The sequence below is a fragment of the Microcebus murinus genome, chromosome 10, assembly GCF_040939455.1.
Source record: "Microcebus murinus isolate Inina chromosome 10, M.murinus_Inina_mat1.0, whole genome shotgun sequence".
In the NCBI taxonomy this organism is placed as follows: Eukaryota; Metazoa; Chordata; class Mammalia; order Primates; family Cheirogaleidae; genus Microcebus; species Microcebus murinus.
Window position 1 is genome coordinate 92,501 of NC_134113.1, and position 27,642 is coordinate 120,142.

Sequence of the window (27,642 nt, forward strand, 5' to 3'; positions counted from 1 at the left end):
GAGGTCAGCAGGCCAACTTGACCAACGCATGAACAGGCACCAAGAGGGTAAAATAAACACAGAGACAACATTGCCAGCACCTGGCAGAGCCAGAAGCAGACTCTGGGCTGCTTCGCTACTGCTCTTTCTCACTTGGACAGGATGCAGGAATAAAGTCAGGGCAGAGACGTGGAGAACCAGAGGCAGCACACACACACCCATGCACATTCGTGCAGACACACCAGTGGGCCAGACCCTGCTCCCCAGCCGCCTGTCCTGGCCATCCCACTCTCTCTCTCCAGCCCCTCAGCCATCACCCTTTCCGTGTCCACTGCCCACCTTACCCCACAGGTGCCAAACTTCCCAACACTCCAGCCCCCATCCCTTTATCTCTGACCTGCACGTCTGTCCATCTGCCCTTCCCTACCTGGGTCCCTGCCTGGCTTCAGGCCCAGCTCAGGCCCCCGTCCTCCCACTGCTTCTGTCCACTCTACACCAGGCTGCCCGTCCTGGGTGGTCCGCCCGCTGTCCACCCCCACTGCCACCCCCAGTGCTCACCGAGTTCCTCGAGCTCAGCCGTCATGGACTTGGAGCGCAGTGTCAGTGTGGTGCTGGGGGCCCTCTTGGGGGGCGGCGGGGCTGCAAAGAAGAGGGAGGCCTTGGACCTCCTGTCCAGCAGCAGGCGGCGCGGTGTGGCCAGGTGCAGGTGCCACTTGCGCTCCACCGCCTGGATCTCCTCGTACTCCCGCGAGGACGAGTCGCACTGGGCCAAGATCTTGTTCAGGCTGCGGCTGGACGCAAACTTCTTCATGGCGCTAGGAGCTCAGGGAGTACTGGGGGCCAGGGCGGTCGGGGCCCCGGGGCCCTCAGGACCCCCCGGAGCCAGGGCGTCAGGCAACGGTCAAGGGTGCTGGTGGGGGTCACGGTGCTGGCTGGCTCCCGCCTGAGTGCCCACCCCGCAGGCTCTGAGGGCCAAGCAGGGGGGCACCAGAGCCATGGGGTGGGGGCTGGGAGGGGTCTGCGGGCAGGCCGGGCTCCTGCTGCTTCAGGGCCCCCGGGCCCAGGTGGCCGGTGCCCCTTGGGGGGACCAGGGTGTGGTCAGCCAAGCCACAGGCCCGGCTGGGCCGGCTGGCAAGCCTCCTGGGCCCAGGCTGTGCCGCGTCGTCGGCGCGGGGAGAAGACGCTTTTCCTCTTCCCTCAGGTGCCGCCTCCCCCTTCCCTCCGACAATAAGCAGCACGGCAGCGTCAACCTCACAGTTGCTATGGCAACCCCGGCCTCCAGGCAGCTGCTGGCGGTGTAGGGAAGGAGGGCTCTGCCACGCCAGGGGCTGGGGGAACGCCGGGAAGGAGGGGGCAGGGATCTGAGAAGGGGCAATCTGGGGTCAGGGGTCAGAGGCCTCGGGCCAGGGGCCAGGGCTGACAGTCTGACATCAGGGACGGAGACGGACCCCAGGCCACGTATGGGGGCATTTCATCTAGGTTGAGGAATCTGATGTCAGCTGTCTGGGATCAGAGGCGGGGAGAGAAATGTGGGCCTGAGGTCAAAGGTCTAGGGTCAGGGGCCAGAGGGGAGAGTCTGCGCACAGAGGCCTGAAGCCTGACCCCTCACCTCTGCGCCGAGCCCCATCCTCTTCTGGCTTCCTTGTCACGGACACAACCTTCATGACAAGGCGGTTGCCGCCCTGGCGAATCAGAGCCACCACCTGCTTGTGTCCGACCTTCACCACGTTCACTCCGTTCACCTGGGACAGACAGGCAGCCAGGTGGGCACGCTCCCAGGCGCAGCCCCCTCGGCGCCCAGGGTCAGGCCAGCACCTCGCCGGGCCGCACGGGTCAGGAAGGCCTCACCTCGATGAGGAAGTCTCCCGTGCGCAGCCCGGCCCTCCAGGCCACACCTTCCACGTCCACGGACTCGAGGTACTGCAGCGCGGGGAAGGCCGGCGTGGGCGTGAACTCCTCGATGGGGGTCTCTGCTGCAGAGGCAATTAGGAGGGCGCTTCGCCCGCCTTGCTCAGGTGGGGCGGCTGCACACAGCAGCCTCCGCGTGGCTCAGCGTGTGAAACCCAGGACGACTGGGGGCAGAGTGACCGGGGCCAGGGAAGGTGCGGGAGGGGCCACGCAGGGCGGCCCAGGACTCCGGGATGCCTCCCTCTGCTGCGGTCCCCAACCCCTGGGCCAGGGACCGCTATGGGGCCAGGCCGCACGGCAGGAGGTGAGCAGTGCGCAGGAGCGAAGCTTCATCTGCATTTACAGCCGCTCCCGAGGCTCACCTCACCGCCTCATCACCCCGAAACCATTTCCGGCCCCCTCCACCCCCGGCAGCGGAAAAACTGCCTGCCTCGAAACTGGTCCCTGGTGCCAAAAAGGTTGGGGACTGCTGTCCCCCTGCAAAACCTCCAACTGGCTCCCACGAGAACGGCCCCCCACCTGTCCGACTCCCCATGACAGGGGAACACGACGGGGGGGAGAGATTGCCGCTGACACCATCACCACCGCAGAAGAGCAGGAGGGCCCCAAAAAGGGGAGGCAGGGGCGAGGACAGGAGGGAGAGCAGCGGGGAGGACAGCCCCCCGGCAGTGCCCACCCCGCCCAGCACCCACTGCCCGTTACCTTTCGCCCCCCGGAGCACAAAGCCAAAGCCCTCATGGTCCCGTTTCTGCAGGACAGCCACTTTGTCGTCAATGATATAATCGCTGGCGGAGGAAAGCAGGGAGGGTGAGGCAACCCCACAGGGTCCCACAGACCCAGTCCACCCGGGTCACCCCTGGACTGACGGGACGGCGAAGGACAGAGGTGGGCAGGGCACCCTCTCTGCGCTCTTCTCGACCTGTTCGCGCCTGGCCTCCGGGACCAGCGCTTGGTGTTCCCCTCTGTGGACACCCCCATCCCGTCTGCATGCCCCAGCCGCAGCCCTGCGTGTACCTGTGCGATGTGAGGCTGTCATAGGAGCCCACTGTGTAGTGGCGAAACAGCCGCTTCGTCCGGTCCTCCCGGGTCTCTGAAGGGAGTGTCAGGAGCTGAGGGACAGTCTCGGCTCCCACTGGCCCGAACTGCCCTCAACCCGGCCGGTCGCCGGTCTCCGCCCACACGCACCCCCGGCCTCGCTGTGCCATATGGAAGTAGGGAACCCCAAACCCTGCGGTCCTGGGTCCCGAGGCCCCACGGCAAGAAGGCTGAGGGGGTCGTGCAGGGAATTCTGGCCTCTGAGGGTCAGGGTCCAAGAGGGGGCAGCAGCCACGGCTCCTCTCTCTCCCGAGGGGCTGCACACGGGAGACCAGACGAGGCCAGGGCTGTCCAGAGAGGGTCAGCGAGCCCCAAGGCTGGGAGCAAAGAACAGGGTGTGTGTGTGTGTGTGTGTGTGTGTGTGTGTGTACACGCGTATGACCTGCAGTCATGTGTAAATGCACCTGTGTCTGTGCGTGTGCCCATAGTCCTGTGCAAGTGCTGTGCGAGTACACGTGTGAGTTGTGTTCATGCACGTGCACATCTGTGTGTGCGTGTGCATATGACCTGCAGTCATGTGTAAATGCACCTGTGTCTGTGCGTGTGCCCACAGTCCTGTGTGAGTGCTATGCAAGTGCACGTGTGACTTCTGTATTCATGCATGTGCACATCTGTGTGTACGCAACCTTCAGTCATGTGTAAATGCACCTGTGTCTGTGCGTGTGCCCACAGAACTGTGTGCTATGCAAGTGCACATGTGAGTTGTATTTATGTATGTGCACATCTGTGTGTACGCAACCTTCAGTCATGTGTAAATGCACCTGTGTCTGTGCGTGTGCCCACAGTCCTGTGTGAGTACTATGCAAGTGCACGTGTGACTTCTGTATTCATGCATGTGCACATCTGTGTGTACGCGACCTTCAGTCATGTGTAAATGCACCTGTGTCTGTGCGTGTGCCCACAGAACTGTGTGCTATGCAAGTGCACATGTGAGTTGTATTCATGTATGTGCACATCTGTGTGTACGCGACCTTCAGTCATGTGTAAATGCACCTGTGTCTGTGCATGTGCCCACAGTCCTGTGTGCTATGCAAGTGCACGTGTGAGTTGTGTTCATGCACGTGCACATCTGTGTGTACGCGACATTCAGTCATGTGTAAATGCACCTGTGTCTGTGCATGTGCCCACAGAACTGTGTGAGTGCTATGCAAGTGCACGTGTGAGTTCTGTATTCATGTATGTGCACATCTGTGTGTACGCGACCTTCAGTCATGTGTAAATGCACCTGTGTCTGTGCGTGTGCCCACAGTCCTGTGTGCTATGCAAGTGCACGTGTGAGTTGTGTTCATGCACGTGCACATCTGTGTGTGCAAGACCCACACTCACAAATAAGTGCCCGCTGTATACCCACATGCACTGGCGTGGGAGCAGCATCCTGTCTTCACCAAATTCCTCACAACAGGCCCCTGATGCTCAACCTCATGGGGTCCCCCGCTTCAGATCCTGCCTGAATAGGGCAGGCAGTGCAGGTGTCGGGAGGCTGGGAACCCTTCCCTGGCCCCACTGTATCGCCCAGAGCTGTCTCCACCTGTCCTCTTGATCTCAAAGTCCTTCATGGCCACTGTGGCGCTAGCCAGCTGTCTGCCCGCTGCCCCACCCTGCCGTCTCCAGAACGTTTGAGCCACACTTCCACCCACGACCTCTCTGCACTCGGAGGCTCCTACAGCCGCCTACGGGCCCGGCCCTCCGGGCTTCTGGGCACCCTCGCCCCACTCTTTAGAACCTCCAAGTGGCACCACCACTGCCTCGAACTTCACCCCTCGGCACCTCCCTCGTTTCCTCTCGTCAGTAGCATTTCTCGAGATTCCTTTTTTCCTTCGACAAGTATCTGTTGAGCTCCTACTACGTATCAGGCTCTGTTTGTCTTAGGCTCTGGGACTCTAACAGAGAATAGAACAAAGTCTCTCCCTTGTGGAATTTGTAATCTATTCGGGGGAGAGAGAATAAACAGGCAATAAATACACATGTCAAATGCTGGCAAATGCTGAAGACAGAAGCAAGAAGAATAAGGGGTTCAGAGAAGGTTTGGGGTTCTAGGGTGGTCACAGGAAGGCCTCACCAGGAAGGCAGAACTGAGCGAAGGCTGCGACAGAGGGTGCAGCCTGCAGGTGCATGGGTCAAGGGTTAGGGACAGTCAGGGTGAAGCTGCAGAGCTGTGCCCTGGAGCACTCGAGGGACCCTTTGCAGCCTGTGCAGCCAGGGCGGCAGGCAGGAAATTAGATCAGATAGGGAATCTATGATTTTTTTTTTTTTTTTTTTGAGACGAGCTCTGGCTTTGTCGCCCAGGCTGGAGTACAGTGGTGTGATCGTAGCTCACTGCAGCCTCCAACTCCTGGGCTCAAGTAATCCTCTTGCCTCAGCCTCCCAAGTAGCTGGCACTACAGGCATGCGCTACCACACCTGGCTAATTTTTTAAATTTCTTTTAGAGACAGGGGCTTGCTATTGCCTAGGCTGGTCTCGAACTCCTGGGCTCAAGCAATCCTCCCACCTTGGCCTCCCAAAGTGCTAGGATTACAAGCATGAGCCACCATGTCCAGCCAGGGAACCTATGATTTTTAATGACCTGTTTTGCCCACTACCCCTTGAAGGTAAGGACCACATATCATGTATCCCTGCGATCCCAGCACCTAGCACAGCACCTGACGTGTAACGGGCACTCTGCTGACTGGGAGGGTAAGGGGAGGACGGGTGGATCTATGATGGGTGGACAGAAGGATGGATCAAAAGGTAAATGGATCAGTGGATGGAGGGAGGGAAGGAGCAATAGAGGGATGTGTGGATGGGTCAAAGGGAAGATAGATACATGCAGGACAGGTGAGTGGATGGATGGATGGGCTGGGCAGACAGGCAGCTGGGCAGCTGGTAGGTGGATGGATGAATGGCTAGATGGAAGAGGGAGGGGCTGGTGCACTGGATTGGCTGGGCATGTCAATGGACGAGTAGCTGGGGGTGGGATGGGGGTGAGTCAAAGGACAGATGGGTATAAGCACAGACGGAGCACTGGCTGGATGAAAGGAAGAACGAGTCGAATCAGAAGGCACAGATGTCAAGAACAGCATTGGGCTGGATTCCAGGTCCCTACCACTAACTTGCGTGACTCTCAGTAAGTCAACAGTCCCTTTGAGCCTCTCCTTACAGAGTAGGAAAATTCACCGTGGAGGGCCCCCTAGGTTCCGAGAGCCTAATATTTTATCCTCCTGGCCGCCCAACCACACCTGCACCCACCGTCCTGCCATCCCCACGGCCAGCTCAGGGCAAGCCTCACTGCCGCTCAGGCGAGGCTCACCCCTCCATACGCCGACCCACCCACAGAGACGCTCACAGTGCCCGCCTGCCGAACCCCCAAACTTGCGGTTCACTGGGTGCCTGTTTTTAGATTTTGTTGACCAAACTGCATTCATTGCATAACACAAATTCATTTTCCAGTTGTATTAATCAGACACACGAAAGCTGGCTGAAGTGAAAACACCCAGCACAACCTCCCGAGGTGACGACCATAAGAAAGAGAAAGTCAGGGAGCGCAAGAGGGACAGCAGAGGGTCCCAGTCGCGCTGGGCCCCAAGGTGCCTGCACAAACCAGCCTCCAGAACACACCCCACTTTGCCACCCTATCCCTGCCCTCTTGGATCCGCCCTCTGCCTGCAGGGCTCCTTCTCCCGCCCTGGAGGCGCTGTGGGAAGCTGCTCTCTGCTCCGTGACCCTGGGCGCAGCCCGGCCTGCACGCGTCGGCACCACGAACACTGCTTGGCCTCTGAGTCCTCCTCCATCTCCACGCCAGTCCCAGAAACAGATTTTTTTTGTTTTTGGATCTGAGCCTGTTGGAAGCAGGTTCTTGTTCCTGGGCTGCCCTCTGGCCTCTGGCAGAACTTGGTCCCTGGGTCCCAGAACACAGGTTCCATCCAGAGCAGCCAGCCGGGCCTGCAGCTGAGGTCAGGGGGAGGCTGCTACTGCCCCCGCCCCGCGGCAGGCAGCCCCATTCCCTCTGCCCACCCGGTGGAACACTCCTCCAGGCCACACGCCCGCCGGCTGCTGCCCCACGTAGGAGCCCAGCCCTCGCCCACACTGCTGCTCTGTGACCTCAGCCCGCCTGCCCACCCTCCTCCCCACCTGTCTGCTCTGCCCTGCACGGGCCTCGGCCCCAACCCTAGGCGACCTGCACGAGCAGACAGCCACTGCCGTTCTCCTCCCACCACAGAGCAGTGCTGGCCCTGACCCCACGCCTGCCCTGCCAGCTCTTAACCGACACACGTGTTGCATTCACACAGAGCTGCCTGCCCGTCCCTCGGGGCCATGTGACCCCTAGAAATGGACTAACAACCGGCCCCATCTCGCGGGACTGCTGGGAAGACTCCATGACTTCTATGTAAAAGTGCTAACACCGCGGCTGGCGCCCAGCGAAGCCCAGCAAGGGAGGTGCGGACGCGAGGCTCTAGAACACTGTGCCAGGCCCTGCACCCCATCAGCTGACCATCCACAGGCCCCGAGAACAAGGCCTCTGCTTTGAAGCCCTCTCTGACTCCCTCAGGCCAGCCCAGGCAGCCCCTGTGCTCACACTAATGTTTCTGTCGTGACCGGGGCACACCTGCTCCCCTCTAGGCATGAGCCAGACCTCTGTGGTCCCAGCGCAGGGTCCAGCATGCGGCAAACACCTAACAAACATCTGCACTGAGTTCTGACTTGAGCCTAAACCTCCCTTTCTGCCCCTCAGCTTCAGACTTAGGTCCCAACGCCCCAAGATCCACAGACCTCAAACCAGAACCTTCATGATGCATCACCTGGGAGAGCTCAGGGCCAGCTCCTTCAACAGGTGGGAGTCCCCCCACCTCCCCTTCCCATCCTGTCGGAACCAGGGCCCCAACCTCTGAAATCACTTCCCACCTGGACCCTGCGCCATCCCTCCACAGGCAGAGAACAAGGAGGCCTAGTCCCTCCCTCCATCCAGCCATCGGGAGACGTCGGGGCGGCTGGGGAGCAGCCAAGGGAAGGAGCAAAGGCACCTGTCCAGGAGTGGGTCAGTGCCCACGCTCCTGCCTCCCTGGGCCTCCGCTGAGCTCGCACAGGGCAGGGCTCCAGGCCACAGGGGTGGGCTCCCCTAGGAAACTCTCAACCCAGGGAGACAAGACGACTCTGGGCCCTAGTCCTTCGTGTGCACAGGTGGGTGGATGCACGGACCCTCGATCCAGACACTCCACAGATGACCAGCAGTGACCTCACCCAAGGGAGGGTTCCTTGTCCCGCCGGCTCTCCAGGCCTAAAGCAACATTCATGGGTCTGGGAGCCTCCACAGGACCAGCCACCACTTTCTGCCAGCAGGAGGACCCTCAGATCCTGACAAGCAGAAGGGTCCTTGGTGGAAGCCCCAGTGGTCAGCAGGGCTGGACTGTGGCCACTCACCAGCCCCAGGAGCTGCAGCCTTCACCTTCACGTCCTCTCTGCAGGCTGAGGATGGGGCCCGTCCCTCACCTGCTGCCCTCAGACCGTCCCTGCCCCTGACAGTACCCAGGAGAGCCCCTCCAGGCCCAGCTGGCCTCATTTCCTCTTGGCTGGTCCAGGCCTCCCTGCTCTGCCCACTTGGACAATCTGTGCACTTTGGAAAAACGCCTCTTTTCTCACGCTGACCTCCTTACTTGTCTGCCAGCCACACAGGAACCGCGCGCTCCGTGCACCTGGTGTTTGTGGGCGCCATGCCGGAGGGGCGGGTACAGTCCCTGGGAGTCACGTGTGCGACCACACAGACAGGCAGGGTCGCGGGCGTGCACCTCCTGTGGGCACGCCACAGGTGTCTCACTGCACACCGAGGGTCTGGTGACACGTGCCCACCTCCGCAAGTACGCAGAGGGTGTGGGCACACTGTGCTGTGTTGTGTGCGCAAGTTTCCGTCTACTTTGAGTGTATGTTTGAGTTTACTTCTAGTCGTTCCTCTGTGAACATACATGTGGATTTAGCACCGAGAGAGACCAAAAGGAAACTGGAGGGGGTGCCCCTCAGGAGCTGCCTGGGGGGACACGGGTCACTCACCATGCCGTGCGTCGTACTGTCTCATCTGCACCTCCTCCACGCAGTCGGCCGGGAACCAGCCTGTGCGGCCTTTCACGGTTCCCTCCCAGAAACCGCCCTCCCCGACGCTCAGCACTGGGGGACAGAAGCCAGACGGCCGTTGGTGGGGAGCAGAGCGGCTGGGCCCCAGCCCTCCCCACCTCAGGCTCAGGTCCTGCCCACCCTCGCCCTTTTCCTCCCTCTCTTCCCACAGTTTCCCGGCTTTCTCCTTGGGAAGATTCTGGGATGCACACAGAGGAGAGGAACGAACAGATGGGCTCGGCACAGGACGGGCATGCGGAGGACAGGGAGCCCCGAGGAGGGGCAGGAGGCAGAGGCCGGGGCCACGCTCCTGCTCCTGCCCCGCAGCCGGCCACTCCCCCAGCCCATGCCCATCCTGGCCGTCCCCCACGCAGGGGCCACTGCCAAGACCTCAGGGTCTTCGTGCTGTGGCCAGGGGGTTAGGCCACAGACGTAGCTGGAGGGCTGATCCTCACGACTCCGCTTCTGCCTCAGGCCCCCACGGCCACAGCCACCCCCAGGACGGGACCCCCACGATGACAGAGACCCCATCTCGAGGGGACTTGCCAAGGCACGGGATCCCCACGGAACCCAGGAAGCCCCAGTGACAGAACCTGCACCATATACAAACGCCCACATAACTGTCACGGATACCCCCACGCTGGCGAGGGTCCCCCACACCACACGGATTTCCGACGAGGAAGTCCAGCAGCGGCACAGGAACCCTAACGCAGGGACGCTGTGTGGCGGGGCAGGGTCCTCAGCCAGCCCAGTGACATCAGCCCCATCACGACACAGAAGCACCCCGCGACAGGAGGGCTCTATCGTGACACAGGGAGTCCGTAACAGCAGAGCACCGGGAGGGACCGCAGACAGGGGCCCGAGACAGACATCGCGCCCTGCCAGAGCCCTTCACGGGGACGCAAGGAACCCAGTGGCAGCGCACCCCTAATGACCCAGGGACGCGCCGTGACAGAGGCTCCCAGACAGCGCGGCCCCCGGCGGGACCGCGACCACGCACCGAGTGGCGCCGCGCCCTCCCCCCGGCGCGCCCCCCGCGCCCCGCCCCCCGCGCCCCTCACCCTTCACGGCCTCGCCGCGGTGCAGCGGGATCTCGCCCTCGCCCTGCGGGCTGTGCGCCTTCACGGCGATGAACTTGCGGCCGGGGACGGCGCTGTAAAGTTTCCGCTTCGGGCCCCGGGGCGGCGGCGCGGGGGGCGCGGGGGGCGCCGGGCCGGGGCCGGGCGCGGGGCCGGGGCCGCCAGGCCCGCTCGGGCTGTAAACGAACACGTAGGTGACGGACGCGATGCCGGGGGGCAGCGGGCACGCGAAGCCGGCGCCCGGGGCCTCCATGGCGCGCGGCCCGGCCCCGCCGCCGGCCTCACCGCAGCCGCCGCCGCAGCGCCCACCGCCCGCCGCCCGCCGCCCGCCCGCCCGCCGGGGGCCCGGCCCGGGGCCGCTCCATGGGCCGCGCCGCCGCGCCCGGCCCGCTCCCGCCAGCGCACGAGCCGCGCCCGCTCAGGGCTCCGGGGCCGCGGGGCTGCGCTCCTGGGCGCGCCGGGCTCGCTCCATGCCGCGGCCGCTCCGCGCGCCCCGCCTCCTCCGTGGCCGGGCTCCTCCCTCTGCGGGCGGCGGCGGCGGGCCGGCCTCCCTCCCTCCCTTCCCGCCGGGCCCCCCACCCGCGGACCCCGCGGGGAGCGGCCGCCGGGAGGGGGACTGCGGCGCAGGGAGGTGGGAGGTCGCGCTGGCGGGGCGGGGGACGGCGGTCAGGGCGGCCAGGCGGGAGCTGGGCTGGGGGCTTCGGGCATCAGAAAAGCCGGTGACCGGCGGGGAGGGGCGCTCCCAGCGGTCCCGGAACCCCAGCCTTCCAGACTCGGGCCCTGGCCTCCTCACACCCTGACCACTGCCATGCATGCGCTGGGTACCCCACTCGCCCTCCAGGCCTCTCGTCCTGGACACCTGCCTCTGCTGCCCGTGCCCACTCTGTGCTGACCACCATCGCCAAACCACTGCCCCGACGTGGGCACCAAGTGGAGGTCTCAGTCCTCCACTTTTGCTCTGCTTAAAAGCCTGCAGTGGCTCCCTAGTACCTAGGCAGCCAGAGCCACATTCTCAGCCAATAAATAGCCAGGCTCTCTGGGACATGGGAGTCCGCTACACTCCAGTCGCATGGGTGGGAACCCCTGTTTCCCCTTCTGGGCTCTCCGCTCGCTGTTGCCAACACCTAAACTACTCCAATCCTGCCCTTTGCCCAGATACTAGATGTCTGACTCTCAGCCTCAAGCCCGCCCTTCTAAGCCAGCTGTGACACTGGGGCAGGGGCTCTGCAGACCACATTTCTGGGGGTCCTGGGCTCCAAGCCAGGCTCAGCCAACAGGGGCGCCAGAGCGAGCCACTGCAGCCCCTGACCAAGGCCGCTCAGATGCCATCTCTCTCCTTGGGCCAAAGGTGACCACTGCCCCTGAGGCCCTCTCCCCTCTCGGTGCACCAGACTCCCTCAGCTGTCCGTGTCCTTCTGAGACCCAGTTAGGGCCCCACTATTAGCTGCCACCACCGCTGGCACACTGGGCACCTCATAAATGTTTGTAAGGAAGAAAAAAGAGAATTCCGCCATCCCCATAGCAAGTCTAAGTGTCGTGTCTGCTGGATGCCGGGAGGGACACGCGGCACCCACATGGCTCCAACTTGGAGCAGCCTTTCTGCAAAACTGAAACGTGCCCGAATGAGTTCTTGCAGCCAATGGGCCATCTAACCCTAGAAAAATCCATGGGACTATGCACAAGCTTTGGGGGAGAACTGAAATTCGAGGCTAGACAGCCAGCCCTGGGAGTCCCCTCGGTCTAGGCAGAGCCCCAGACAGAGAAGACGTCACCGAGGTCAGGGTGCACGAGCAGAGGCTACAGTGCAGGAAGAAATGCCTTCTACAAGCTCCTGCTGCACCTTCTACAACCCTCTGCTGAAGTTTGGAATCTAGGCTTAGAGAGTTTGGGAATCAAGTCTACCTGTGGCCCAGTTAAGCTGGTTCTGAGCTCTGTGACTTGGGACAAGACCTCATCCGACCTGAGCATCAAGACCCTCATCTGTGACGTGGTATTAAGAGAGCATGATGTCATACGTCGTCAAGGTTACATGAGATAATACACGTATGCCGCCCAGCCCCACGGCAGGCATGGAGTGACAGGACTGTGAACACTAACTGCCACTGTGAAAACAAAGTGCTGTTTATGTAACTCCTTGGTTCAGCAATGTCTCCCCAAACACCTATGTATCTGGCTCTGGGGAAGCTAGAAAGGCAGCTCCCGCCCTCAAGGCACGGGGAGGACGGTGCCTCAGCCAGCAGTCGCCAGCCTACACCGTGGACCAGGGGATCCCAGCAGAGACCCCTCATCTGCCCAGGACCTGCCGGAAGGCTTCCCACAGATAACAACCTGGGCAGGGTTGGTCCCACCTTAAGGACAGGAAACCCAGGCACGGAGTGGCCACCTGAGAGCCAGTGTCCACCGCCAGCCCCCACTGCACAGCCCACAGAAGTCAGCAGGCTCTGTCCAGGCCTGCTACTGTAAGTTCTGGGGACACCAACTCCCTCAAGTGTCCCTGGCTTCTCAGGGCCCCAGGGCTCAGGATGAAGGGTAAAGAACAGAAAGAGTCCTGCAGGTATATCAGGACTGGGGGTGGGGGGAAGACCAAGACTACCTCCTGGGGGCAGAGCTGGTGGGTTCTGAGCCCTCCTGGAGTGGCAGCTCCATGACCCCTTACCACATGCCACCAGCCCTGACTCATCCCAGCCCTCCCTGGCTCTGCAGCGAACTTTCTAAGCCACAGGTCAGACCACACTTTCTCTACCCAGTGCTGTCCTCAAGGTCAGCCCCCGCTCCAACCAGAGATTGGCGTGACTGTCTCTGTGTGACACGGACACAGCCTAGAGGGCCTCACCTTCCTCCCTTCCCCATCCAGGAAGACCCGGCTGGGGGCCTAGACGTTCCCTCACCTCAGGCTCTAGCCCAGCACCGTACAGGTGCCAGGAGCCACTGGGCCTCTCCCGCCTCCCAGTGCCAGCTGCTCCTGGCTCACGTGCTGGCACACCACCCACCTGCTCCCTCCAGGGCCTCCCAGCCTCCTACCTGATCTTGCTCTGGCTGCCCCTGCCTGATAAGGGGCCACCAACGATGTCATTCTCCTGGTCACCATCCCGGTCTCGATCTTTCTCCTCCTGCAGCCGCTGGAGCAGTAACTGGTGGGGGAGGCTTCTCAGCGAGGGTCCGGGAGAAGCTGCTGGCTGCGCCTCGCCCTTCAGGTTGATGTCGCTGGCCGAGCGCTGCAGGGGCCGAGGGGACGCCAAGCCACTGGGGCCAGCCAGACGCCGCCGCTTTGCATAGCTGGGGGTTTCCCTGAAGGGCACTGGGGTAGGGGGGCACAGGTAAGTATCTGAACAGCAGCTGTGTGACCAGCTAGTCCCAGTTTGCCCAAGCTTCCCAGATTTTAAAACTAAAATCCTACATTCCGGGAACCACCTTGGTCCCAGGCAAACCCAAACAGTCGGCCATGCTCTGAGTAAAGCTACCACTGAGGGGCCATATCCCAGTCAAACCGCCACCAACTCTAGCTTCAGGGATGGAAGCCTGCTCCCCTCAGGCTAAGGAAGCCTTGGGGTGCTGAGCTCTGCTCTCAGACCTGCCCCCATTTCACCAGCTCTAGGACAAAGCAGGCTCCATGGGCCAAACCTCACCAGACGACTGCTGTATGGGGCCATCTGCAGTTAGCTAAGGAAACTGTAAAAGACATTCCAGACCAGGGGTATAGACTTTTTCTATAGTCAGGCAGTAACTACTTCAGGCTTTGCAAGCCATATAGTCTAGGTCACAGTGACTGAACTCTGCCACCATGGCACAAAGACACCAACAAGCAATATATAAGCAAATAGGTGTGTCTGTATTCCCATAGAAATTTATTATAAAGGCAGATGGTGATTAAAAAATATCCAACTGGGCCGGGCGCGGTGGCTCACGCCTGTAATCCTAGCACTCTGGGAGGCCGAGGCGGGCGGATTGCTCAAGGTCAGGAGTTCAAAACCAGCCTGAGCGAGACCCCGTCTCTACCATAAAAAAATAGAAAGAAATTAATTGGCCAACTAATATATATAATATAAAATCAGCCGGGCATGGTGGCTCGTGCCTGTAGTCCCAGCTACTCGGGAGGCTGAGGCAGGAGGATTGCTTGAGCCCAGGAGTCTGAGGTTGCTGTGAGCGAGGCTGACGCCACGGCACTCACTCTAGCCTGGGCAAGAAAGCGAGACTCTGTCTCAAAAAAAAAAAAAAATATCCAACTGTATGCTATTTACAAGAGAATCACTTTAAATTCACAGGTGAAAGTGGAAAGATAAAAAAATATATCTCATATAAATAGTAATCAAAAGAGTGCTGGACAACTATATTAATATCAGACAGAATAAACTTTAAGGTAAAAACTGTAACAAGAGACAAGGAGGGACAGTTCATATTGGTTAACGATTAACATATGGACACCAAGCAACAGAACACAAAAATATATGAAACAAACATTGACACAACTGAAGGGAGAAATAGGCAACTCCACAATAATAGTTGGAGACTTCAATACCCTATTTCCAATAATGGGAAGAACATCTAGAGAGATTAATAAGGACGTGGAAGACTTAAACCAATTAGATCTAACAGATATACATACAGAACATGCCACCCAACAATAGCAGAATACTCTTGAGAATTCTTTTCAAGTACACATGAAACGTGTTCCAGTATAGACCACGTTTGGCCACAAAACAAGTCTCAATAACTTCTAAAAGACTTAAATCATACACAGTATCTTCTCCAATCACAAAAAAATGAGGCTAGAAATCAAGGACAGAAGGAAAACTGAAAAATTCACAAATATATGGAAATTAAACATCATACTCTTAAACAACCAATGTGTCAAAAAACAAATCACAAGGGAAATTAGAAAACACTGAGACAAATGAAAACAAAATACAACATAACAAAATTAAGGGATGCAGCAATAGCAGTACCTAAAGGGAAATTTATAGCTGTAAACACCTACATTAAAAAAGGAGGGGAACAATCTCAAATCAATAACCTAATTACATATCTTAGGAAACTATTATAGAAAAAGAAGAGCAAACCAAACTAGCAAAAGGAAAAATAACTAAAATCAGAAATGAAATTTGGGGCATTACTACTGATGTCACATAAATAAAAAGGAATATAATACAATAAACAATTAGATGCCAACAAATTAGATAAACTAGGTGAGATGGACAAATTCCTAGAAAAACACAAATTACCAAAACTGACTCAAAAATAAGTCGAAAATCTAAACAGACCTATGATAAGCAAAAAAATCAGTAACCACAAACTCCCAACAGAGAAAAAGTCCACCACCAGATGGCATCACTGTTGAATTCTATTATACACATGAAGAAGCATTAACACCAACCCTCAAACTCGTCCAAAAAGTAGTAGAGGAAGGAACGCTTCCTAACTCACTCTATGAGGCCCGATACCAAAGTCAGACACGAACATCACAAGGAGAGAAATCTGCAGACCAATGAAATCAACGTCATATATCACATCTATAGAACACAGGAGAAAAAGCCACATGACCATTTAAATTGAGGCACAAAGAGCACTTGCCATAATCCCTTTTCATGATAAAAACATTCAGAAAACTAATAATAGAGGGTAACTTCTTCAACATGATAAAGGGCATTTATTAAACACCCACAGCTAATACCATACTCAGTGGTGAGAGACTGAAAGCTTCCCCACCACCAAGAACTAGGCAAGGGGCCGTTTTCACGCTGCTATTCAGCACTGGACTGGAAGCTCTAGTCTGAGCAATTGGGGAAAAAGAAGAAATAAAAGGCATCAAAATTGGGAAGGAAGAAGTAAAGCTATCTCTATTTGCAGATGGCATAATCCTATATATAAAAAATCCCAGAGCATCTACAAGAAAAGCTACTGAACTTTTTGTTTACTAGAGCTAATAAGTGAATTGAGCAAAGATGTAGGGTGCAGGGTCAGCACACAACAATGAGTTGTGTTTCTATACAATAGCAATAAACAACCCAAAAACAAAATTAAGAAGACAGTTGCATGTATAATAGCATCTAAAGAATAAAATGCTGAGAATAAATTTAACTAAGTAAAAGATTTGTATATTGAAAATAATAACACATTGCCTAAAGATGACCTAAATAAATAGAATGACATCCTATATTTATTAATTGGAAGACTATATATATATATATATATATATATATTTTTTTTTTTTTTTTTTTTTTTTGCAACAGAGTCTCACTCTGTTGCCCAGGCAGGAGTATAATGGCATCATCATAGCTCACTCCTCAAACTCCTGGGCTCAAGTGATCCTCCTGCCTCAGCCTCCTGAGTAGCTGGAACTACAGGTGTGCATCACCATGCCCGGCTAATTTTTTCTATTTTTAGTAGAGACAGGGTCTCACTCTTGCTCAGGTTGGTCTCAAACTCTTGACTTCAAGTGACCCTCCTACCTCGGCCTCCCAGAGTGCTAGGATTACAGGCATAAGCCACAGTGCCCAGCCTGGAAGACAATATTGCTAAAATGTTAATACTACCCAGAGTGATCTACAGATTCAATGCAATCCCTATCAAAATTCTAACGTCCTTTTTTGCAGAAATAGAAAAGCAATCCTCAAATCTATATGGAATCACAAAGGGTGCTGATTAGCCAAAATTAATATAAAATAATGGGAACATAGCTGGAGCACTCAAACCTCGCAATTTCAAAACTTACCACAAAGCCACAGCAATCAAAACCATGAGGTACTGGCATAAGAATAAACACATGGCCCAATGGGATAGAACTGCAAGTCCAGATAAACACATATATCTATGACCAATTGATTTTTGACAAGGGTGTCAAGACCATTCAATGGGAAAATAAGAGTCTCTTCAAAAAAGAGACTATTCTCTGGACAAGTGGATATCCATTTGAAGATGGATCCCTACCTCACAACATATTAAACAATCAACTTAAAATGGATCAGTGCCCTAATAAAAGAGATAAAACCATAAAACTCTTAGAAGAAATCATAGTGGGCAAATCCTGACCTTAGATTTGGCAACAGAGTCTTAGATATGACACCCAAAGCATAAGCAACAAAAGAAAAAATAGATACATTGAACTTCAGCAAAATTAAAGACTCTAAATAAACCAAAGGACATTATGAAGAAAGTCACAAGGATCTCCTATCCTACAGAATAGGAGAAAATATTTATAAATCATATATCTGATAAGAGTATAGTATTCAGAATATATGAAGAACTCTTACAACTCAACAACAAAAATAAACAATCCAACTTAAAAATGGGCAAAGGACTTGACATTTCTCCAAAAAAGATACACAAATGGACAATAAGCACATGAAAAAATGCTCAAAATCACTAGTCATTAAGGAAATAAAAATCAAAACCGTAGTGAAATACCACCCCACACTTCCTAGAATGGCTATAAAATTTTTAAAAAGCAAAGTAACAAGCGTTGATAAGAACGTGAAGAAACTGGAAACCTCATACATTGCTGGTCGGAATGTAAAATGGTGGAAAATAGTTTGGCAATTCCTGAAAAAGTTAAACATAGAATTATCACATGACCTCACAATTCCACGCCTAGGTATATACCCAAGAGAACTAAAAACAGGTATTCACACAGAATTCATGTACACACACATTCATAGCTGCAATATTCTCAATAGCCAAAAGGTAGAAACAACCCACATATCCGACATTGGATGAAAGGACAAACAAAATGTCATTTAGACAAAGAAATATTATTCAGCCATAAAAAGGAATGAAATAGTGACACATCCTACAAGGTGGATGAAGCTCACAAACATGCTGAGTAAAAGCAGCTAAACACAAAGGGTCAGGTCCTATGTGATCCCATTTGTATGAAACACCAAGAACAGGTGCATGGGTAGGGACAGCATGCATGTCAGTGGTGACAGAGGAGGGCAGTACAGAACAGCTGCTTAATGTGTCTGGGGTTTTCTTTTGGGGGGCGTGAAAACGTTTTGGAATTCAGTAGAATTGGCTGCACAACATCGTGAATGTATGAAACGCCACTAAACTGTTCCAGTAAAATAGTTACTATTATGTTATGTACATTTCGCCTCAATTTAAAAACAAAAAGCAGGCTGCGGGCTGGATCTGGTCTGCAGGGAATCACCTGCAGCACTTCCCGGTCGTGCAAAGTGTGGACCAGGGACCAGCAGCACTGGCCTCACGGCAGAGCCGATCACACATGCAGAGCCTCAGGCCCCACCCAGACCCACTGAGTCGGGGATCTACCTCTAACAGGATCCCTGCGATGGTGTCATGTGAGAAGCATTGCCCAGAGCACTCATCAAAAGCGCTGTGTGATGCCAAACCCGTGTCGACACGTGTGCGTGTGCGTGGGAGTGTGTGCCTGGGAGAGAAGGGAAGAGCGGTGACCCAAAGGGTGGCCCACGGTGACAGAGGTAAGGAAGCGGAGCTGACCGCTCTCAGGCCAAGGTCCTCACCTGAAGCCTGTCTGTCTAGAGGGCCAAGTGGGGCTGCCAAGAGACAGCGAGGTGGCCTGTCCTGTGAAGGGGGACACACGTCCCAGCCTGCCAGGCCCCGCCAGGTGGGCACCTTCCCACCTGAGAAGGAAGAAGGACGGGCAGAGCCCCACCCAGTGGCCCCAGGTCGGGTGGGACATGGTGACTTGTGACTGTCATTCAGGGAGTGTCCTTGGAGTGACCGTGTGCAGAGGGAACAGGGTGACAAGTACAGGCCTGTGAGCTACCCAGGTCTGAAGACAGGCTCTGCCATTACCCCTCTGTGCCTCAGTTTCCTTCTTTGTAAAACAGGCTAATAACCACTCTCTGGGGGGTTGTTGAGATGGTGAACTGAGATGGGGGGCTCATGGCAAACACTAAGGAGTGCATCACCCCATCCTCAAGGGTGTCTGTCTGGCTGTGTCGTCTGAGTGTGCGGTGTGACACCCAAGCAGGTCGGTGCTGCTGGCCGCCCCTCCCGTCCGGACACTGCCCTGGGACGGAGTGCCCAAACCCAGCCAGGCAAGCACGTCTGTACCAGACGGACACTGAGCCGCAAAGCAGAGGCCCCAGGAGCCCGTCTCTGTCCACATCACACAGATGAGAGGTGGCCGGGGCCTCCCTGCCCCTTGGCCTGGATAACAACAAGCCCCCAGCCGGACAGACAAAGCCACTGCCAGAGTCCAGCCCCACCCAGAATCAAATGTCGCATGAGGCCATTTGGGAAGGGAATGCTAACAACCATAAGACTACGTTTCATTTAAGAGAAACTGAGGCACAGGGGTCCCAAGTGGCTTTCCCATGGATAGACAGTCACAGGCAGAAACGAAGGCGCCACACATCCACACGCCAAGGTCCTCCTCCACGACACTCACCAGCCCCAACCGGACTGCAGCTATATCTCAGCCCCAATCCAAACCCCAACCTTACCAGAGTTCCCTCCTGATCCGACCTGGACTCCAACCCTACATCATTCCACGGGCTCAGTCACTCACTCAACGCCCAACTACTGACGCCACAGCTGTCACCGAGGGTCTCCCGCACCCAGGGACAGTTCGGCGGTTATCACTGCCCTGGTGCTGCCGGGACACAAGGGACTCACGACTGAGCCCTACTGGCAGGAGAGGTGCCTTTTAGGGGGAACCTACAGAAACATGAACTTGACCTGAAGCTTAACCCCAGTCCGAAATTCAACCCCAGCCCTGACCATAACCTCACATTAAACACAAGCAGGATTCTAACCCTAAAACCTGTCCCAGCCCTTTGCTGCCCACCATCATTTCAAATTACAAAAAAAGAGAGAGATGAAAAATGAGGACACCCACCAGAAAACGCTACTGACAGGAAGGTGGGCCTGGGAGTCCGTGTTCCAACGAGAGCCACGGGCAGAAAAGCCCGGCCCACCCAGAATACGGAGGGATCCAGGAAGGGAGGTCCACCAGGCCAGACGGCCAGAGGGAGTAACTTCTGGCCAGACAGCACCCTTTCCTGGAGGGCAGGCCCGCCTCTCCTGCAGCCCCTGCCGCCCCCACCAAGCAGAGACGTGGGAGTGGGTGGGGACCCCCAGAGGCTCAGGTGCGAGGGCGGTGCACTGTGTCCTGCCAGTCCTGGGGCCAAGGCCGCACGTGTGCTCCTGGCTTTCCTTCTAGGACCAGAAGTCACGCATGTGCCAGGCTTCCCTTTGCATGCTGGCCGCAGGGAGCTCAGAGCTCCTGACCTTCGGGACAGCTGCTGCCCTATTCCCACCTCCTCACGGCGTTGTCTCCTCCACACGCACACTTATGTGATCTTGTCATACTGAGAGCATGCTCTGGGTCACCTACACTCACTCTTATTTCAGCTGAAATGAGACCCACTGCCCCCACAATCCTGGCTGGCCCTTCGTAGGGCCTGAAGGAAACAGGGACCCTGACCCTAACTTCCACCCCACTCTTGACCTAAGCTGACCCCTAAGCTCAGAGCCAACCCCAGGCCACAGCCCAAACCTGGCCATGCTCTTAACCCTGACCGGAACCACTGTCCACTCGGTACGTGTCCCATGCCTGCAGGGACCAGGAACAGACCATGGCCACACAGAGTGGAGCTGAAGGAAGAGATTTGGAAGAGGGGCCCCCTTGTTATGTCCCCACTGACCCCTGTACCTGCTGGGCCCCTGACAACCACACACGCCCACAGCCAACAGGGCCCTGAGGCAGGCAGAACTCACCGACATCCGAGTCCTTGTGGGTCTTGATGACTTCGGCGAGCTCAAAGTTCCCTGCAATGATGGCTACCTGGGGCGGGGAAGCAGTCGGGGGAGGGAGGGAGGCTCAGCAGCACCAAATCTGCATCCCCACGACCCGGCAGCTGCTCCTAGTTCTCTAGTCACACATACTCCTGACTGTAACTGGGACAATGCTAGTCACAGGCAGTAACGATAGTAGGGTGCTACACACACACCCTGTGACCAGGTGACCACCAGCCGTCTCCCTGGGACTGGAGGTGTCCCGGACATGAGACTTTCAGGGCTAAAAGCCAAGAGTCCCGGGCAGACTGAGGAACACTGGTCACCCCACCTGAACTCTCCATCTGCCCTTCCACGTGGCTGCCCTGCCCGTCTCAGCCATGGCCCACTGCTGCCAGGCCTGTCAGCCTCCTTCTTCCCTTCCGCCCCGGCGCCTGGTCATCCAGTAGGCCCTGCTGTGTCTACTTCCAGACGTGCCCAAGCCACCAGCCCCGCCGTGCCCCCACCACCACTGCAGCCTGGCCAGCTCTCTCCACAGCTCACTCCAGCTGAGAACAGGGCCCAGCTGTGGCCTGCAAGTCCCTGTGACACCCCCAGGCCCCCCCCCAACACACTCTAGGCCACACAGAGACCTCACCTGCCTGGTCATCGGCTGCCAGCCAGACCTGGCTGGAAGAAAGGCTCAGAAACATCAGGGGCTGGGACTGCGCCCTCTCCAGTGTGGCTTCTGTATCCCTGCCTGCCTTGGGGGCCTAGACCCATACCTGTCCTCCCCCCGCCCCAGTTCCCTGACCCCTCTCCCCTGGCAGTGGGGTGGAGAAGCCACTGGCATTAACCCCTCGCGTGCTGGGCCCCTCCCTTCCCCTACACCTCCTGCAGCAACCGTGGAGTGGGGGCTCCCTCAATGCCTCCCAGGGAGGAGCCCAGGTTCAGACTCTGGGCTGAGTCACACAGAGACAGACAGACGCTCCTGCAGACCACCTGTGTACCTGGAAAGCCGTCTGGCTGTTGTAATTGCGGACATCCTTGTTGGCTCCACGGAAAAGCAGGACACGAGCGCAGCTTTCCTGTTGGGAGGCCAGAGGGCCAGGGTCAGGCTGCACGCAGGGCACAGGCCCACACGCAGAAGGACGCACATAGATGTGCTCAGTGCAAACCCGGCAGCACGGGGACCAGCGAGTGGGCTCGCACACACCTGGTTGTAGAGGGCACAGATGTGCAGGGCTGTGTTCCCCGAGGCATTCTGGGCCCCCATGTTGGCTCCGTAGAAGAGCAGGTGCTCCAGGTGCTGCACATGCCCAAAGCGGCAGGCCTAGGGGAGGAAGAATGTGTTGCAGGGTCCCTGGACAGAGGCTGGGACCCCCCCAGCCCTGACAGTCCAGAACCCCCAGCCCTACACGCAGAGCCCAGGACCCCCACTTAGCACGCAGAGGCTGGGACCCCCACCTCACGCTCCCTGCCCACCTGATGGATCTCCTGCCAGCCATTCTCATCGGTGGTCCCCAGCTGAGCATGGTCGTGGAGAAGCAGCTCACAGCAGAGGGCATCCCCACCCCCCAGGGCGCTGTGGTACAGGGGTGTCAGGCCGCGGCTGTCCTTGTAGTCGGGCGAGGCCCCCAGGTCCAGCAGGGTCTGAGGGCAAAGAGCCTCAGCATCCATGCCAGGCCCAGCTTCCTCCCCCACCAGGCCAGATGCCCCTCCAGGCCAGGCCCCGCGCTCACTGACCGTCAACGCTGCTGCATTCCGCTGGCGTGTGGCACAGTGCACGGCGGTTAGCCCATCTCGGGTACGGAAGTCCAGGTGGGCACCACCGTTCCTCAGCACCTTCAGCAGGTCCGTGGCATTGTCCAGCTGGGCTGCGAGGCTCAGAGGGCACTCTGGTTTAGGCGACAGATACAAGTTAGGTCCCGGCCACTTACGGGCCATGCCCCTCCCTGCTCCACTCCTCACCTCCAGAGTCAGGGTCATGGAAATTGGGGTCCAGCCCCTTGTCCAGCAGGCGGGCCACCTTGTCCGTGCTGTGCAGTTGGACATAGTCCATGAACTTCTTCAGATTCGCCTGGAATGCCAGCCATCCCGGTCAGCCCAGCACCACGGCCACCGTCATCTGACCACCACCCACCTTCCTCCTGCAAGCCTCAGGCCACCTGTAGGGCGTCACTGCCGCACCTCCAGCACTCTGGCCTGTCACCCGACAGCATCACCAGCACCCTCAGCCCTGCATTCCACCTCGGCCCTGATTCCAACCCGACAGGCCCATGAGCGGCTCAAAGCCCTTCCCGGCATCCTGACTTCCAAACCCGCCACAACTGTCAGCCTGAGCCCGGCCGCTCCATACCAAGGACAGATCCACCTTGGGGTGCCCCACAAGGAAGCCCCCCACTCCAGCCCCAGCCACTGCCCGGCTCTGCCCTCTGGCCCAACCAGCTTAGCCTGGAAGAGCCCGAAGTCCACCTGGCAGGAACCAGCCCCAGGGCAGCCTTGAGCTGCACCCTGCCAGGGCCACCTGCTCCTCCTCTGGCTCATCTTCTCCACCAGCCACCCTGAGGGTCCTACCCCCCACTGGGGAACCCTCCTGTGACGTGACTTTATCTGCCATTTATTCATTCACCCAATCATACATTCGTTCACCCAGCAAAGCCTCCCTGGCCCTGGCCAGGGCCACGGATGCTAACACGCAAGGCAGGGTGCCCTGGCTAAAGGCCTGGAGCCTTCCAGAAACACTCAATATGGATCAGAAGTAGGAGAGGGTGCTCCAGGAACCACTGCCACGGGAGAGGACCTCCTCGGGTGGGCCAGGGCGATGAAACCAGAGGAAGGGGCCTGTTCAAAGCCAGAGCCAGGGCGTGGGGAGAGGGAAGGGCCAGCTGGAGCCTTGGTGGGCAGGAACACGCAGCTATGGGAGGAAATTTAGACTCATCCTAAAAACAAATAGGACGCCCCGAAGAGCAAGAGTCACTCATGTCCTGTTGGTCACTGAGGAGAATGCGGAGGACAGGTAACATGGGGGAGGAACCCAGAGGGACAAGGTCACATGAGGGCCAGTGGGGGGAGAGGAGGACCTCACAGCCGCCGATCCCTCCTGGCCTGGGGCAGCAGCAAAGTCTGGCACAGAAGCCTGAGGCTCTGGGGTCACAGACAGGTCATTAGGCGCAAGGTGGCAGTGACCCCTCTCCTAGGCTCCAGAGACCATCAGCGAAGCGTCCGGCAAGCAGATGCTCACTGGTCCATGGAGCCGGGGGCAGCAGCTCAGGAAGTCTGCCCGTGAGGAGGGTTGTGGCGCCCACCCTGCCCCTCCCACACTCAGAGGAGGCAGTGAGGTGCCCCCAAGGGGCATTTTTGGGGTCAGGCCCACACTGCAGGTAGTGCCCGGCAGTAGACACCTCACAGGTGTGCCTGGACACAGGGCCTGGAGTGATACAGACCTGGGTTCAGGCCCAGCTTCACTGGCTTCACAGTTGTGAGCAAGTGACTTAACTTCTCTGGCACTCAGTTTCCCCATCCGTGAAACGGGGTGATAATAGTCCCTCCCAGGAGAGAACTAATGAGGTGCCTAAGTGCCCAGCACTGGGTGATCACTCGTGCTGGGCGCCTTGCCCCAACAGGTCACATCAGAGGCTTGTCCACTCCCTCCCACCCAGCTTCTCCTCACAGGACACTCCATCAGGGGCTCACCAGAGGGTCAGCGGGAGTCTGATCTCACTGGAACCCGTGGCCAGACTGCCAGCCCCCACACGGGGCCTGGAACCTGTGCCCCGCCCTCCCCAGTACCCGCTCTGACGGGAGGGGGGCAGACTGAGCCAAAGCCAGCGGTCTGTGGCCACCCCAGGCTGGGGTGGGGGCAGTGGCCACAGGGAGGTGGGAAGTAACTCCTGGGTCTCCTCCCCGTGATCGTCTCTTTACCTTGGTGTGAAGCTTTGCAAACTGCTTATCATCAATGAGGTTCTGGGCATAAACTCGACGCTTGTATCGAAACTGCTCAGATAAAGAAAAGGTAGAGAAAAACGCACCCACCGGGATGAGCGGGATGAGCGAGTGAGCACGCCACAAACCCCGTCCTGCTCACGTCAGCCACACCGCACCCGCTCACTGCCCTCCGGCACGCCCCTCAGGCAGCACAGCCCGAAGCCACACAAACCCCGACACACGCACTCCGGTGCTGGACAGACAAAACTGACAGACAGCTGCTGCTACCCACCAACTCCGGCCCCGCGTTTCTGGCTGCCTGCGGCCTGCAGCACTCTCACTCTCCTGCCCAGGAGTCCCTGGAAAACCCCGCTCCTCTCCCAAGACCTGACTCTAGGCTCACTCCCTAGACACCCCTGTCCAAGTAGGACTGACCCCACTGCCCTAGGCCAGCACGGAGGCCAGGCTAACTTTGGGCTCAGCCTCCATACATCTTATTCCAGTGCTCACCTTGGCTGCCTCCCCCCGCCCGACTATGAGACCTTCCCATAAGGCCTGAGTCAGTGACCCCAAGCCTGGCAGGGCACTCGATACACCTCCACGCCACGACGAGTGAGCAAAGGAGGGGACCTAGGTTGCCTTCAGAAGACTTCACAGCTGGGGGAGAGGGACAAATGTGCACACAGGTGTGTTGCTCACACCACATTCCCCTCCCACACTCATTCCTGCTCACACTCCTCCCCGCAGAGCAATACTCAGTGCTCGCACCACATGTGCTGCCCACTGCTCACACTGCACATGCCGACTGCACGCACTGCACACTGCACATGCCAACTGCACGCACTGCACACTGCTCACACTGCACATGCCAACTGCACGCACTGCACACGCTCACACTGCACATGCCAACTGCACGCACTGCACACTGCTCACACTGCACATGCCAACTGCACGCACTGCACATGCTCACACTGCACATGCCGACTGCACGCACTGCACACTGCTCACACTGCACATGCCAACTGCACGCACTGCACACGCCAACTGCACGCACTGCACACGCTCACACTCCACATGCCAACTGCATGCATTGCCCACTGCTCACACTGCACATGCCGACTGCACGCACTGCACACGCTCACACTGCACATGCCGACTGCACGCACTGCACACTGCTCACACTGCACATGCCGACTGCACGCACTGCACATGCTCACACTGCACATGCCGACTGCACGCACTGCACACTGCTCACACTGCACATGCCAACTGCACGCACTGCACACGCCAACTGCACGCACTGCACACGCTCACACTGCACATGCCAACTGCACGCATTGCCCACTGCTCACACTGCACATGCCGACTGCACGCACTGCACACTGCTCACACTGCACATGCCGACTGCACGCACTGCACACTGCTCACACTGCACACGCTCACACTGCCCAGGCTGCACACTCTGCTCGCTGTGCACACTGCCTGCCACAAGCACTGTGCACACTGCTCACACTACTCACTGCCCAGTGGTGTGTGCAATGCTGTACACACCACTCACTGTACCTGTTCACTGCACACCCCTCACTGCACACATGGTGTTTGCTCACTGCACACTGCCCCTCACGCACATGGCTCCCACCCTAACTCCTTCCGTGAGCGAAGGCCATGCCCTTCACTGATCATGCCACGGAGCTCAGGGGTCCCACCCCGCGCGCTGCCCCCTCGCCCGGGCCTGCCTGCCGCACCTCCAGGTAGGGCAGGGGCGTGTCCAGGTTGGGCGGGTAATCCTGCAAGAGCCGCTCCTCATCCAGGAACTTGCCGGCGCGGCCCCTGGAGGGCGGCTGGAAGAGCCCGTAGTTGAGCGCGTCCTGGAGACTGTGGTTGAGGGCGCAGAGCACGCGCTGCTTGGCGGCCCACACGGGCGCGGCCGGGTCCAGGCGCAGGCACTTCTGCAGCGGAGCGGCTCGTGAGCGCAGACCCGGCGAGCGCGGACCCGCCCGGCCCGGCTCCGCGCAGGGTGCCGAGCCCCGGGCCCCAGCCGGAGTCCGGGGCTCGGATAAGCACGGCCCGGACCCCGCGCCTCCGCGCACAGCGACCGAAGCCCCGCCCCGGGGCTGGGCTTCCCCCGGCCCCGCCCCGGCGATGGGGAGGGTCCCGGCGGAGGCGGCGGGGGAGGGGTGAGTAGCCGTGGGCCGGGGGTCCGGGGCGCCGGGCGCGCCTGGCGGGGGTGGGGGATGCCGGGCGGGGAGCGCGGGGCACGGCCTTGCCCGGGGCGCCGGGGCTCACCGTCTGCTGCAGGTCCGGGATGCCGACGCGCACGACCACGGCGCTGGCCCCGGGGCCGTCCATCCCCGCGCCGAAGCCCGGGCCGGGGCCGGGGCCGGGGCTGCCCGCGGCTGGGAACGGAGCGCGCGGGGACTCCGCGCCGCACCCCGGCCCCCCCTTCCCCCCCGCCGGAGCCCCGTCGGCCGCGCTGCGCGGGAGGGGGCCGGGGGGGGCCGGGGCCGGGGCCGGCGCGGGGGACAGCGGCTCCGGGGGCTCCGCAGGGGCGGCGGCGGCGGCGGCGGCGGCGCGGCTCAGCTGCATCGGCCCCGGCTCAGCTCGGCGCCTGCCTTCCCCGGGGGCGGGGGCGGCGGGGGGAGGGGGCCTGAGCCGGGAGGGAAGCGGGGGTGGCGAGGGGGCTGCGCCGGAGGCGGGGGCCGGGAGGGCTCGGGGCCAGTCGGGGGGTACGTGCGGGGTCCCGGGGTGATGTGGGAGGTTTGTGCGGGGGGCGAGGGGCCAAGCCACCGGGCGGGGGCCCGGGGGGCTGTGCGCGGGGTGGGGGGAGTCCTAGGCCTCGGCGGGAGGGGAGTGGCTGAGCCGCGAAACCGCGCCGCC

The 27,642-nt window shown here is 58.6% G+C and overlaps 1 protein-coding gene across 1 annotated transcript in view; it reads right to left on the reverse strand.

The window, feature by feature from the left end:
- The window catches only part of SHANK3 (SH3 and multiple ankyrin repeat domains 3), a 53,101-nt gene extending 25,750 nt beyond the window's left edge, over positions 1–27,351 (reverse strand). Inside the window, exons 1-17 of the mRNA XM_076006870.1 lie at positions 27,052–27,351; positions 26,511–26,714; positions 24,763–24,834; positions 22,810–22,918; positions 22,585–22,736; positions 22,324–22,491; positions 22,055–22,171; positions 21,849–21,926; positions 20,842–20,908; positions 13,162–13,438; positions 10,123–10,316; positions 9,002–9,115; positions 2,902–2,977; positions 2,590–2,672; positions 1,828–1,952; positions 1,589–1,721; positions 538–618 (exon numbers count right to left, since the gene is read on the reverse strand). Coding sequence (XP_075862985.1) covers positions 538–618; positions 1,589–1,721; positions 1,828–1,952; positions 2,590–2,672; positions 2,902–2,977; positions 9,002–9,115; positions 10,123–10,316; positions 13,162–13,438; positions 20,842–20,908; positions 21,849–21,926; positions 22,055–22,171; positions 22,324–22,491; positions 22,585–22,736; positions 22,810–22,918; positions 24,763–24,834; positions 26,511–26,714; positions 27,052–27,351 — 2,350 coding nt within the window. The remainder of the gene's footprint in view (positions 1–537; positions 619–1,588; positions 1,722–1,827; positions 1,953–2,589; positions 2,673–2,901; positions 2,978–9,001; positions 9,116–10,122; positions 10,317–13,161; positions 13,439–20,841; positions 20,909–21,848; positions 21,927–22,054; positions 22,172–22,323; positions 22,492–22,584; positions 22,737–22,809; positions 22,919–24,762; positions 24,835–26,510; positions 26,715–27,051) is intronic.
- Positions 27,352–27,642: the final 291 nt, after the last annotated feature.